A 14,399-nucleotide genomic window follows, 5' to 3' on the forward strand; every position below is an offset into this window, starting at 1 on the left:
CTTAATCTGGAACTTTCTTCGGGATACGTATGGGCATGAAGATACGAACACTATTAACAACAGCTTTCTTTCTTAAAAATTACGATTAAATTAAATTGTTTTTTCCCTTGGGTAAAGGGCTAGCAAAGAAGTCACACAAGTCACATAATTCAAGAATTGCGTTATCCACGGCTATCTTTAGTACGGTGGTTATTTCCCTACCAATGACGTAATCCTTGCACGTTCTGACAAGTTCGTCCAAGCAGGATCAAGCTCAAGGCCATTATGCCAGGACAAATAACCGGACCATACCGCACGTGAAAGAGCCTGGGGCAAAAATCGACCACAGACATCGGTTTTTCCGATATTCAAAGGAATAAAAGATATTGTATTTCCCGTGGCCGGTCTGTGTCGCTATCCGGGAAATTTTGTGATCAGGCGTTTTTTTGGTGGGCGAACGGGAGAAACCCCTTTCCCCGTTCGAACAAAAAGAACGCCTGATCACAGGTTGTATCCTGGAAAGCAAGTGTTCAACAGGAAACACCTGATGGAAACTCCCTTCGGAAAAAGTCGACCAGCTGTCCACGCCCGTATCTAGCTTGTTCCTTTATTATCTGGGTGGTCTTAATCTTTGATCCCAGGGAAAAGTTTCCGGATAGCGGAAGGTATCTACACACTGTACCTACTCATCGCTGTCCCAGTGGACGTTCGTCAAAAAATCACAACGAATTCAGGAGAAATAAACAAAAGAAGTGAGTTGATGTCTCTCAATTAAAGAAATTAAAACAGATATACTTTCTTGCTTGCGTGACCCTCGCACAACTGATTTCATTCTAGGGTCAGGGAGCAACGGTTGTCTTTTGAAAGAGCAGCTAAGTGAATTCTCAAACACCTACAGTATAGGTGAATAGGTTCCACGGCCGATTGACAACAACAAAAACATTCACTGGGCTGACAGTACATGACTCAGCACCACAGGGAAGTGTATGAAAAAAAACGCTTAAGGCAACAGATTGCGTCAATTCGGAGTATGGACATCTCTGATCATAATGCGCCCGGTTTATTAAATTGCTGAACAGTCAAAAGCCCATCAGTCAATAACTCCTGATCCTGGATCAATAAAACCTTTCTACAGTTTCCAGACTAAATATTTTGCTGATTAAATCCTGACTCCACGGATTACCCATCTCCGAAATCATCGATGGTTACTTTGGATTCCTATTTAGCACCTGAGTAGGAGGGGGCGAGGGAAGGGAGTCGTAACGTTCGGACCCAACTAAAACATGTTCCACATGTGGGCTAATCCAAATAAAAGATATGTTCTCAACATAATAATCATAATCATAATTGTGACTCTAAGTTAACAACTCTAATCAGGTTAGTGCCTTTCTACTTTGCCATCATTCATTACCAGATTACTACATATGATGCCAATCTCATTTGCAAGGGTGTCGACCGTTTCAAAATCCTTCCATTGTATTTTGCGTCCTTTTCTGATGTCCAGACCAACTTGGTTGTAATGACGATCTAGAACTTTTAAACAATGGTCAGTTTTCTTGTTACCAGCGCACGGTGTTTCACCTGGAGTGATCCTTTGAAGATCGTGGTAAAAAAGAACAAAGTTATCGGCTAGTGAAACTGAATAATTGGAGCACATGGCCTGTGGGTTTCCCGCTGCCTCGTGTGACAGACAGTAACTAATGAAGATGTTTGGGAAAAGGGGCTCTTTTGCGTAAGGCACATGAAAAGCCGTTTGCAGCTGGGACAGAATATCCTCTGTGTCTTGTGGCGTAATTTTGTGGCCGACTGGGAGCCGTCTATTGTATGATTTCAGCTCACTGCATATCTTTAGGTTCCAGTCGTATCGATCTCTCTCGAAGAACCAAGCGTAACTTATCACTACACTGACAGGTGATATCAAATTGTTACCATGGTATATCTCCTCCAAAGCTTCTTCAAAGTTGCTTGTATTAAATCTCTCCAGAATGTACTCTCTGCAGTGCGTGAAAGTGTCGCGGTAAATGTAGACAGGAAAATACGTCATGAAATCTGCCACCATCGGTAACCCAAGTGCGCTTTCGGTAACACGCGCCCAGTTTCGCACCCAGCTGATTTTCATAGAGCACTCAGAACCCAGGATGCGTATCCTTGAGCCGTTAAATATGGTTGCTTTTGTCACTGGTGTCAGAAACGCAACATCGCTATCCATCCATGCTATAATGGGATCGTTTGTATGTAGATCAATAAAGAAACTACTCCAGAGTTGGCGGTTGTAACCCGGAGATTTTCGAGAACCCTTGAACTTTAAAACACTTGCGTCTTTGGGTAACGACTCGAAGGCCACCTCAAGTTTGCGATCTGGAAAGTGTTGTTTGATTTGAATTGTTAAGTTATTGGCAAAAATATGATTCTGCTCCGATTCTTCATCAAGAACTACGACTGTCTTTCCAAACGATGCAGGCCAGAAGAGAACGGCAGTCCTGTAAAGATCACAGTAGAAACGAGTCCTGTGTTGTTTTAGTTTGCCCGCCATCCTCACGAACAGTGTGATCGATGAGATGCTAGGAGTTTGAGTATGAATACGATTTTGAATTTCTTTGGCAGCGGTGTGGAAATACCCATTTTTGTCGCTCTCGTAGAGGATTTTTATGCTAAAAATCAAACAGATGAGAGCGATTATTTTGAATCCATGCCTCCATTTAAACCTTACGATCTCCAAAATATTTTTTGCCATCTTTATGAGCGTTTCTTGTGAAGTTGTGAAGAAATAATAATAAAAAATAGTAATCTTCATTCAAGTGTCATAAAATTTTAGGTATGAAAGCTAATTGGTTTGATACCTAGCGACCCCATCGGAGTCGCTAGAATGTGCTTAGATGCCCTACGTGATGAATATAGGACATTAGAGAACTTGCACAATTTTGATTTTGAAGCCTTGTGTCAGATCTCTGATTTGATTCTTCAGGGAGCTACTTCACATATTGTTCTCACGAATCTGCAGTGGTTTTTTTTTTTCAATATCGAAAGAAGTCTTTACAACAACCGCCTAAATCAGGGGATAATTAAACCATCGAAACTCACGAGTTAAATATCCATATATACACACACGCTCGCGCCGTCATCACGAAATATTTATCTTTTACCGTCGTAACACATCAAAAAAACTCTCACATAAATTCTTACAATTATATTTATAATTTTTAGAAACACAGGAAGTTGAGTGATTCAATGGGTTGTTAGAAGCACTACGCCCTTCAGTTAAAGACGGGCCCCATGGAAACAGTGGGCTTTTTTGACGCCGAGATCCTCAAGTTTCCCGAAGCTTCGCCTCCGGGAAAATTAAGGGTCGAGGCGGAGGGGAAACAAAACTCGCTGTTTTGTCCCTTAGTAGTGTTACTAAGGGACAAAGTGGTGTCAGTAATCAGTGCTTTTTCACAGAAGGTTGATGTAATGGTTTAATGATCGGATTTTTGAGTAACGATACTGTTCAACTTTCAGCGACTAGAGCACCACAATATCAATCCAAACGAAAATCGAGCGTCACTGGTATGCTAAAAAGAACTTGTGAAACGTAGTACATGAAGAAAACTTTAGCTCTTAGCATTAATGGAAATATTGGCTTTCAAAATCTGTATGTACTTAGATCCGCTCAACCTTCGACAACAAGTAACTCGGTCAGTAGCTAGATAGTGAGTAGCGTAGCAATGTGCCCTTCTTAACAAAATGACGGCCGCTTCTTGGCGTTTTCGAAGTGTCTGTGAAGAGGAGTTAGATAAAGTGAACGACTAGTAGATTTCTAGTAAAACAATTAGATTATTCGTTCTCGATTTCTATGCGTGATATAGTTGACGCAGGCTGCGTCAACTATATATCCCGCATAGTGAATGAAATTGAATTAAGTGGGTTTTATTTTCCTTTTTTACATTTGGCTTTCACGGCTTTCACAGTCTAAAAAAGTTGAAAATAATTAGAGATGATTTTTGAACTGGGGCGCGGAAGTAAATTTATTGGTGAACAATATAAACAAACGGAACTATCGGTCTGATAGCTTCCCCTTGAATTTTAATTAAATTTTAAGCTCGGTATGCAATGTGAAGGTGAATTAATCAACATGACACGAGCGTGGGACAAAGAAAAAAATCTGAGTCCCAACTGGCGGGAGCCAGTCATTCGTGAGCTTTTTGGTAGTTTCAACGTTGTCAACGCTATTAATGATGTCATCCATGTATGTATTGTTTATGAGTAGCTCAGATGCTTTCGGGTAATTTTCTTTAGCCATCTCTGCTGTTTTGCGTAGTGCTACAGTTGCTATAGTTCCAGAAGATTTATCTCCAAAGGAAATCCTCTGAATAACGTACGTGTCTGGTTCTCTAGTTGTATCCATATCCCTCCAGAGGAAGCAGTGCATGTGTTGTTCCAGCACTCCCGTTCTGACTGTGTAATACATTTCCTTGATGTCGCCGATTAATACCAATACATTCTCTCTAAATCTAATGAGTATTCCTAGTAGACTGTTTAAAAGGTCGGGTCCCTTAGCCCAATATTCGTTTAGTATATACATGACCCATGTAATTGGCACCGTTTTTAAAGACAATTCTTACTGATGTGGATTTGGAGTCTGGCTTTAGCACTTCGTGATGTGAAATGTAGTGAGCAGGTCCTTTGTATTTCTGCAATTCATCTCGAGTTAGTTTGCGAGCTACATCTCTATCTATCATGTCCTGTATCTGTTGTTGATAAATTTCAGCGTGTTTCTTATTTTTAGAAAGTCGTTTTCCGGTTGATATTAGCATGCCGAATGCTGCTCTTCTGTTGTCTGGGAGATCAAAAGGATCTCCGATCCAAGGGTATTCTGTAGTCCAGAATTTTTCTTTTGCGTCATGGCTCAGATTTTTCTCAGTTAATACTAACTCCTTTTCTTCCTTAACTGTGTAGGTGTTGCTACCGAGTGAGTACCTACCGCACTTACATCCACCCCGGCGAGGCTTACATTGTATCCCGAGGTTGTCCATGTTGTAGAAGTCTTCGATTTTTGCCATCTCGACATGATGGGCCATAGTTCCAATGAGGGACTTTTCGTTGATTCCCTTGAGAACTGGGTGTGTTCCACCTACGCATCGTCCCAATTGATTTCTCAATAAAAGTAGATGTCCAGAACTTCGTTCCTTTAAAGGATGGAAGTCTGCGTATTCATAGCCTATTAAGGTGTCAACCTCTCCGGTGGGCCTTATTAATTCGTCCTCGTATACGTGTTTGAATAGTTTAGAGACCCCTTTTATGTCGGCTGCTGGAATGGGGGAGGTTGTCTTGTCGATTCCGTAAACGTCGAATACGACTGTTTTGCCCTGCTTGTCAATGAGTGGGAGCTTGTACTTAAAGATGTCCTCGTTTTCACTTTCTCCGCCTACTTTGATAATTGACAGTTACGTTTTGATACCCTTGAGGTTTTCAGCTCTTGCTTTTGCGTTTGTGATAAAACATAATGACGCCCCCGTGTCCCACAAGACGTTTGCGAATCCATTCTTTGTAGGTATCTTTTGTATTTGGAGTAAGCACGTTTCAATTTCGTTATTGCATACACTTGCAATACCGCTTGCGGAAACAATGTTAGTTGGCGATATTTTGTCCTGTTCTTCTTCATGTAGTGTTTTGCAGTCGTTAACGCCACATGGTTTCTTGCCTCTACAGTCTTGAGATCTGTGACCCCGTTTTAAGCAGTACCAGCATGCTCCCTTTTCCTTTAATGTGTCACGCCTTTCTTGTACTGTTTTTGAGAGATATATTCATTAGTCCAGTGATTAGCACCTTCATGTTATAGGCATTTGTTTCGCTTCTAGCATGATGTATCTTGTCCTTCTAGGATGGTGACTTTGTCAATCCTTTTCTCTAGATGATGAAGTGAGCCCCTTACTGGAAGGTTGCTGTTTGAGCGTAGTTCTGCGTTTTCGTATTCTATTGCTTGTTTTTGTTCAAGGAGAAATCTTAACAGACTTGGAAACTTGTCTTTTTTATCGACGGAACTGTGTTCGGAGCTTACCAGTTTCGCCCACTCTCTTTTCACATCATTTGGTAATTTTCTTTCTATTATGCTCACAGAACTGTTTGTGGTTATTTCTTTCCCTAGACCTAATCTTCTCAGGTCTCGGTAACCGTCGTCGATGACGTCGATAAATTCGACGATTTTTTTGTTTTCGCCTTCTCTGATGGGTTTCATGTTTTGAATTGCACACATTACGACGTCGGCGACTATTGCAGGATCGCCGTATTTTTCGGCCAGTCTCTTCCACATCGCATTATTATCGTCATCGACGCTTTTTACCGTACCGGCTGGTTCCTTTCCAAGTCATGATCGGAGAACATATGGTGCGTTCTCGGCATTAATTGACGGCATGATCTGTTTTTCAAAGTCTGTTTTGAATTGTGGATAATTTCTTAAATCTCCGTGAAATGACGGCATCTTGATTTTTTCGAGTTGTAGCAGATTGCCTTTGTCTTTCGCCTTGTTATCGTTTCTTTTAGTCGAGATAAATGCCTCGATACGGCCACTGATCTCTTGATGGCGAGCGTGCATGTTTCGAATCCATTCGATTTCCTTTTCGACGTTTTCGTGGTCAAGTAGCTCGAGCATTGTGTTATGCAATGTATTACAGCCCGCGAGCGCGATATCTAAATCTCTTTCGGTTTTGCGCAAAGCTTCGGGAGTGTTTACGTCTTTATTTTGTGATTCCATCGTGTCGTATGCGTGTTTCACTAATGTGTCAAAGATAGTTCCCATGGACTTCTTTTTTATACTAAATTGTTCCAATAGTCGTCTGAGTTTTTCTTGTTCAAGTCTCATTGATTCTTGTTTGTGAAATTCTTCCACTCGTTTCTGCTCGGGTAAGGTCTGATCGTTGACGTACTGCGTGTGAGTAGTCACTGGTTCTTCGTACAATTCTTGTAATTCGTTTATCCATACTTCGTTTTGCATGTTGTTTCTGTTTCAATTGGTCAGTGATAGAGCAATTAGGCAATTATCGTTTGTCACGTTATGCGTGCGTAATTATGTGAAATTATAATCAATGACGACACAAAAGGGCTGTTGTCCCGTCACTGAAGTAAGCTGGAAACAAAAACAGCGGTCAAACGTCTGCGCATGTGCGAGCTATGGGGCAACTAAAGGCAGCCAAAATATTTTCATAACCTTGTTCTTTTCGTGGGTCATCGGCATCCTATAAATGACATTGTCCTCGTTATTTATATATTTGTTTGTGTTTTAGCTTGCACAACGAGAGCTAACAGAAATAAGAGTTAAAAATTGTTCTACCTTCTGCTTGTTGCAGGTCTCTCCTTTCCGCGGTATGTATTTTCCGTGCTTCTTGAATTTTTTGTCCGCCTCGACTTTGCATTTAGTGCACCAGTTTGTCCAAGGTTTGTAGTTTGGAAAAGATTTTCCCACCTGGTCAAAGACCTGGTACAGGCGGTTTGGAATCGGTATTTTGGCCAGCTATGCCCCCATGACGATGGACATGAACATCGTTTGTCGTTTCGATTCATCTCGTTCCTGTGCCTCAGACAAATCCTGGATCCGGACGGAATCCTCCCAGTCCTTGCCAAGATTTTTCCAGCTCGTCTGAGCGAAGCCGAGTCACTGCAATTGTCTTTTTCTTCTCCAGTTTTTTCTTCTTTTACACACCGCTTGTCGTCCGTTTCCGGCGTCACGCATCGTGTGATTAATAAAAACAAGACTCATAAACTTTTTCGGTAAAATTTTTGGTAAAATAAAATGCGAAAAAATTATTGCTTGACGTCAGCTGGCACACAAATTTTCCTCGGCTTCAAGGTGCCATGAGTCAATGGGTTCCTTAGAAACACTGAAGCCCTTGAGAATTAAGTTTCAAAGTGCAGGACCAAATCACGCGCGAGTCAAAAGTTTGATTTGTTTTTGGCCGAGCCGGACCCAAAAAAATCTAGGAAGTTTACGAGTGCACGTCCCCCACTACATAACAACCATAACTAATTGTACTCTGTGAAGGGTGTAAACAATAGAAAATGGAAAATTTAATGGGCTGCATCATTCAGTTCGAGATTATTCCAGCCCTCTTTCGCTTATTCGCCCTTCTAAATGACAGGAGGCGAAAAAAAAAGTAACAAGATTTAAGATTTCATTCACTGATATAAATCTTTGTCTTTTTCCTTTGACATGACTGTTTAAGCTGGGGGCTTAAATGGTTGTATCATCCTAACCGTGACAACTTCATGCCATGTTTCGTCGGGTGAAGTTATTTTACGTGACACAGTCAAAATACAGGATTATAGTCAAAATGAAAGTTCATCAGATTTTTAAATTTAATTTTGCTTAATTTCCATTTGAAAACGTTTTGTGGGCGATAACATTCCAGTTCTAAAGACCTGGTATTAAAAAAGGACGATTTCCAAAAATAGCGTGAAATGTTTTCGACTAGGTTCCCGGGGCGGAGAGAACGGGAAACGAGAACTCTCTAACCTATAAAGCTGCTTTACGGCAGAGCTACATTTGAATGAGAACACGAATGATCCAGACATAACACTTTATGAAAATAACATCTGCAGCTGGAAATTCGAGAACTCGTAACCTCGCCAAGCAGAGTCCAAGCAGGATCAAGCTCAAGGCCATTATGCCAGGACAAATAACCGGACCATACCGCACGTGAAAGAGCCTGGGGCAAAAATCGACCACAGACATCGGTTTTTCCGATATTCAAAGGAATAAAAGATATTGTATTTCCCGTGGCCGGTCTGTGTCGCTATCCGGGAAATTTTGTGATCAGGCGTTTTTTTGGTGGGCGAACGGGGGAAACCCCTTTCCCCGTTCGAACAAAAAAGAACGCCTGATCACAGGTTGTATCCTGGAAAGCAAGTGTTCAACAGGAAACACCTGATGGAAACTCCCTTCGGAAAAAGTCGACCAGCTGTCCACGCCCGTATCTAGCTTGTTCCTTTATTATCTGGGTGGTCTTAATCTTTGATCCCAGGGAAAAGTTTCCGGATAGCGGAAGGTATCTACACACTGTACCTACTCATCGCTGTCCCAGTGGACGTTCGTCAAAAAATCACAACGAATTCAGGAGAAATAAACAAAAGAAGTGAGTTGATGTCTCTCAATTAAAGAAATTAAAACAGATATACTTTCTTGCTTGCGTGACCCTCGCACAACTGATTTCATTCTAGGGTCAGGGAGCAACGATTGTCTTTTGAAAGAGCAGCTGAGTGAATTCTCAAACACCTACAGTATAGGTGAATAGGTTCCACGGCCGATTGACAACAACAAAAACATTCACTAGGCTGACAGTACATGACTCAGCACCACAGGGAAGTGTATGAAAAAAAACGCTTAAGCCCACAGATTGCGTCAATTCGGAGCATGGACATCTCTGATCATAATGCGCCCGGTTTATTAAATTGCTGAACAGTCAGTCTCAAAAGCCCATCAGTAAATAACTCCTGATCCTAGATCAATAAAATCTTTCTACAGTTTCCAGACTAAATATTTTGCTGATTAAATCCTGACTCCACGGATTACCCATCTCCGAAATCATCGATGGCTACTTTGGATTCCTATTTAGCACCTGAGTAGGAGGGGGCGGGGAAGGGAGTCGTAACGTTCGGACCCAACTAAAACATGTTCCACATGTGGGCTAATCCAAATGAAAGATATGTTCTCAACATAATAATCATAATCATAATTATGACTCTAAGTTAACAACTCTAATCAGGTTAGTGCCTTTCTACTTTGCCATCATTCATTACCAGATTACTACATATGATGCCAATCTCATTTGCAAGGGTGTCGACCGTTTCAAAATCCTTCCATTGTATTTTGCGTCCTTTTCTGATGTCCAGACCAACTTGGTTGTAATGACGATCTAGAACTTTTAAACAATGGTCAGTTTTCTTGTTACCAGTGCACGGTGTTTCACCTGGAGTGATCCTTTGAAGATCGTGGTAAAAAAGAACAAAGTTATCGGCTAGTGAAACTGAATGATTGGAGCACATGGCCTGTGGGTTTCCCGCTGCCTCGTGTGACAGACAGTAACTGCTAAAGATGTTTGGGAAAAGGGTCTCTTTTGCGTAAGGCACATGAAAAGCCGTTTGCGGCTGGGACAGAATATCCTCTGTGTCTTGTGGCGTAATTTTGTGGCCGACTGGGAGCCGTCTATTGTATGATTTCAGCTCACTGCATATCTTTAGGTTCCAGTCGTATCGATCTCTCTCGAAGAACCAAGCGTAACTAATCACCACACTGACAGGCGATATCAAATTGTCACCATGATATATCTTCTCAAAAGCTTCTTCAAAGTTGCTTGTATTAAATCTCTTTAGAATGTACTCTCTGCAGTGCGTGAAAGTGTCGCGGTAAATGTAGACAGGAAAATACGTCATGAAATCTGCCACCATCGGTAACCCAAGTGCGCTTTCGGTAACACGCGCCCAGTTTCGCACCCAGCTGATTTTCATAGAGCACTCAGAACCCAGGATGCGTATCCTTGAGCCGTTAAATATGGTTGCTTTTGTCACTGGTGTCAGAAACGCAACATCGCTATCCATCCATGCTATAATGGGATCGTTTGTATATAGATCAATAAAGAAACTACTCCAGAGTTGGCGGTTGTAACCCGGAGATTTTCGAGAACCCTTGAACTTTAAAACACTTGCGTCTTTGGGTAACGACTCGAAGGCCACCTCAAGTTTGCGATCTGGAAAGTGTTGTTTGATTTGACTTGTTAAGTTATTTGCATGAACATGATCCTCCACTGATTCTTCGTCAAGAACCACTACGGTCCTCCCAAACGATGCAGGCCAGAAGAGAACGGCAGTCCTGTAAAAATCACAGTAAAAACGAGTCCTGTGTTCTTTTAGTTTGCCTGCCATCCTCACGAACATAGTTATCGAAGGGATGCTTGGAGTTGGACTAATGTTTTCCGCGTAAGCATTATTACGAATTTGACTTTCTTTGGCAGCGGTGTCAAAATACCAATTTTTCTCACTCTCGTACAGCATTTTTATGCTAAAAGCAATGCAGATGAGAGCGAGGAATCCATAGCTCCATAACCGGAAACCTCCGATCCTCCCAAATATTGGTCGCATCTTTGACCGTTTCTTGCGAACACGTTACAGTAATGTCAAGCAACCTCATCGGTCGGTACCGCTAGAATGCTCTTACCGTGGCTGGCCCGGTTAACAGTTTCCAGCAACACAGCGGTCAAACGTCGGGCATGCGCAAATGGGTACATTTTTGGCAGCCGCGGCGCCAATTTCCCGCGCAAAAATTTAAAGGAAAATATGGAAAACAACCGGTGTCACGCAAAATTTACGAAAAAAATTGAAAAGCTCATAGAAATCTGTAAAAGGAAAAGAAAGTAGGTAAAAGGAAGACTTAAGACTTTTCAGGCACAAAGTTAATTAAGTTACCGGTATTCTGTTGATTTACCATTTTGTTTTAAGCGTTACCAAAAAAGTTTATGTCTTGTTTTTATTAATCACACGATGCGTGACGCCGGAAACGGACAAGCGGTGTGTAAAAGAAGAAAAAACTGGAGAAGAAAAAGACAATTGCAGTGATTCGGCTTCGCTCAGACGAGCTGGAAAAATCTTGGCAAGGACTAGGAGGATTCCGTCCGGATCCAGGATATGTCTGAGGCACAGGAACGAGATGAATCGAAACGACAAACGATGTTCATGTCCATCGTCACGAGGGCATAGCTGGCCAAAATACCGATCCCAAACCGCCTGTACCAGGTCTTTGACCAGGTGGGAAAATCTTTTCCAAACTACAAACCTTGGACAAACTGGTGCACTAAATGCAAAGTCGAGGCGGACAAAAAATTCAAGAAGCACGGAAAATACATACCGCGGAAAGGAAAGACCTGCAACAAGCACAAGGTAGAACAATTTTTAACTCTTATTTCTGATAGCTCTCGTTGTGCAAGCTAAAACACAAACAAATATATAAATAACGAGGGCAATGTTATTTATAGGATGTCGATGACCCACGAAAAGAACAAGGTTATGAAAATATTTTAGCCGAATTTAGTTGACCCATAGCTCGCACATGCGTAGACGTTTGACCGCTGTTTTTGTTTCCAGCTTACTTCAGTGACGGGACAACAGCCCTTTTGTGTCGTCATTGATTATAATTTCACATAATTACGCACGCATAACGTGACAAACGATAATTGCCAAATACTGTATCACTGACCAATTGACACAGAAACAACATGCAAAACGAAGTATGGATAAACGAATTAAACAAATTGTACGAAGAAGCAGCGACTACTCACACGCAGTACGTCAACGATCAAACCTTACCCGAGCAGAAACGAGTGGAAGAATTTCACAAACAAGAATCAATGAGACTTGAACAAGAAAAACTCAGACGACTATTGGAACAATTTAGTATAAAAAAGAAGTCCATGGGAACTATCTTTGACACATTAGTGAAACACGCATACGACACGATGGAATATGGAAAGGAGTTATCATCCAGCCTTCCTCTCGACTTCGGTGTTCCTCAGGGTTCCTTGTTGGGGCCTCTATTATTTGTGATACACATAAACGATTTGCCTCAATGTTTACTGCACTCGTCGATTAGCATGTATGCGGATGACACTGTTATCTATTATTCTGGATCTGAGGTTAGCAACATCAGGGAAAATTTACAAGAAGACCTCAACCGTGTTGAGCAGTGGTTGGTGAACAGTAAGCTAATACTAAACCAGAGCAAAACCAAAGGGTTACTCTTTGGAACAAGACAACTGCTGCAAACCACCTCAGACTTTTTCCTGCAGATTCAAAGCAAGGACATAGAGAGAGTGCCGAAGTTCACTTACCTTGGGACTATGCTCGATGAACAGCTTCACTGGAAAGAGCATATAGACACTACTTGTAAAAACGTTAATAAGCGTCTAGGACTTCTAGCACGTATACGATCTTGCCTCACTCTTAAAGCAGCGAAGTGCGTCTACAATACCCTTATTGAGCCAATCTTAAGTTATACTGACACTGCTTGGGGTGCACTGTCTGTTGGCTCCAGCAAAAGTCTGCAGCGGTTGCAAAACCGTGCTGCCCGTATCATTCTCAAGCGTGACTCTTCTAGAGATACTTTTAATGTTTTAGGGTGGACTGACTTAGAAACGAACCGTAAAATCCACAAATGTGTTTTAGTTTTTAAATGTTTGCATAACTTAGTTCCTCAGTATTTAAGTAACTATTTCATTAGGAACTACAATGTACATGGTTACAACACTCGAAGGAAGGCTGACCTCCATCTACCCAAACCCAAACTTAGCCTTGGCAAACGTACTTTTAGATTTTCTGGCACAGCCCTTTTTAATTTACTACCTTGTAAAATCCAACAAGCTGTATCACTCTCCTCTTTTAAAAATCTTGTCAAAGCCCATTTTATTTATAGCACCTAATTTACGATATCTATTTTTTTCCCTACCAGTTCATGCTTGTAACTCGTTTCAATTTTTTAAACTCTTTTTATATAACTATTTCAACTACTAGACGTAATTTTTTTTTTAACTCTATTTTTATAACTATTTTATACTATTAGACGTTTTATATTTTAGAAATTGTATTTAGCAGGGCCCCTCTGGATACCAGCCACTGTGCTGAATGGGTCACCCTGCATAAATAAAGTTTTACCTTTAGCTACCTACCTACCATTTTTATTGTTTGCAGCTTTGAGGCTCTTTTGTTTCTAGAACAAAAGTTTGAAAGAACCGACGCGTAGCAAATTTCCGAGCGCAAGATTCAAAATCTTCGTTGACGACCAGATGTTGACAATATCACCCTTCTCGGGGTGGGATAAGGGAAATTTCGCTCAGAACAACGACAATTTTACCAGGAGTACGGAAGGGAAAATTTGCTTCATGACGCGCGGGCTGTCGAAGTTTCAATATATATACAATGGCTCTGGGATTAACTTCCTTTTGTGGGCATTTTTATTGTTTGCAGCTTCGAGGCTCTTTTGTTTCTAGAACAAAAGTTTGAAAGAACCGATGCGTAGCAAATTTCCGAGCGCGAGATGCAAAATCTTCGTTGACGACCAGATGTTGATAATATCACCTTTCTTGGGGTGGGGTAAGGGAAATTTCGCTCAGAACAACGACAATTTTACCGGGGGTACGGAAGGGAAAGTTTGCTTCATGACGCGCGGGCTGTCGAAGTTTCAATATATTTTCCTTCTTCGTGCAAATAACGAAAAGCTTATTGTCTTAAAAAATTTCAACCATAACAATAGGCAAAGTTTTAGAGATTGCAGCCAGGATGAATTATAATAAAATTTGAAAACGTTTTCTGGCTAAAAATATTGTTAAAACACAAGCCGGAGTTTCTTCTGATAAAAGAAATAAATAAACTAAAATAATGGCAATAAATTTAAGAATTTTGATAAA

The 14,399-nt window shown here is 41.2% G+C and overlaps 3 protein-coding genes and 1 pseudogene across 3 annotated transcripts; all 4 read right to left on the bottom strand.

Moving 5' to 3' along the window:
* Nucleotides 1-1,073: 1,073 nt before the first annotated feature.
* Nucleotides 1,074-3,316, bottom strand: LOC149104455 (uncharacterized). Its single transcript, XM_089271596.1, has one exon. The coding sequence runs from the start codon at nt 2,771-2,773 to the stop codon at nt 1,358-1,360; it is 1,416 nt and encodes a 471-aa protein (XP_089127722.1). The 5' UTR covers nt 2,774-3,316; the 3' UTR covers nt 1,074-1,357.
* Nucleotides 3,317-4,511: 1,195 nt separating this feature from the next.
* On the bottom strand, nt 4,512-5,036 carry LOC149104456 (uncharacterized). The gene has a single exon (XM_089272233.1). It carries the CDS (start codon nt 5,034-5,036, stop codon nt 4,512-4,514), a length of 525 nt encoding a protein of 174 aa, XP_089128359.1.
* LOC149104457 (uncharacterized) lies at nt 4,997-6,949 on the bottom strand (annotated as a pseudogene).
* A 2,395-nt stretch (nt 6,950-9,344) lies between these two features.
* LOC149104458 (uncharacterized) lies at nt 9,345-11,346 on the bottom strand. Its single transcript, XM_089271583.1, has one exon. It carries the CDS (start codon nt 11,083-11,085, stop codon nt 9,715-9,717), a length of 1,371 nt encoding a protein of 456 aa, XP_089127709.1. The 5' UTR covers nt 11,086-11,346; the 3' UTR covers nt 9,345-9,714.
* Between the last annotated feature and the right edge of the window lie 3,053 nt (nt 11,347-14,399).

Source organism: Orbicella faveolata, unplaced genomic scaffold (assembly GCF_042242905.1).
Source record: "Orbicella faveolata isolate gen_17 unplaced genomic scaffold, um_ofav_v1 contig_34, whole genome shotgun sequence".
Classification (NCBI taxonomy): Eukaryota; Metazoa; Cnidaria; class Anthozoa; order Scleractinia; family Merulinidae; genus Orbicella; species Orbicella faveolata.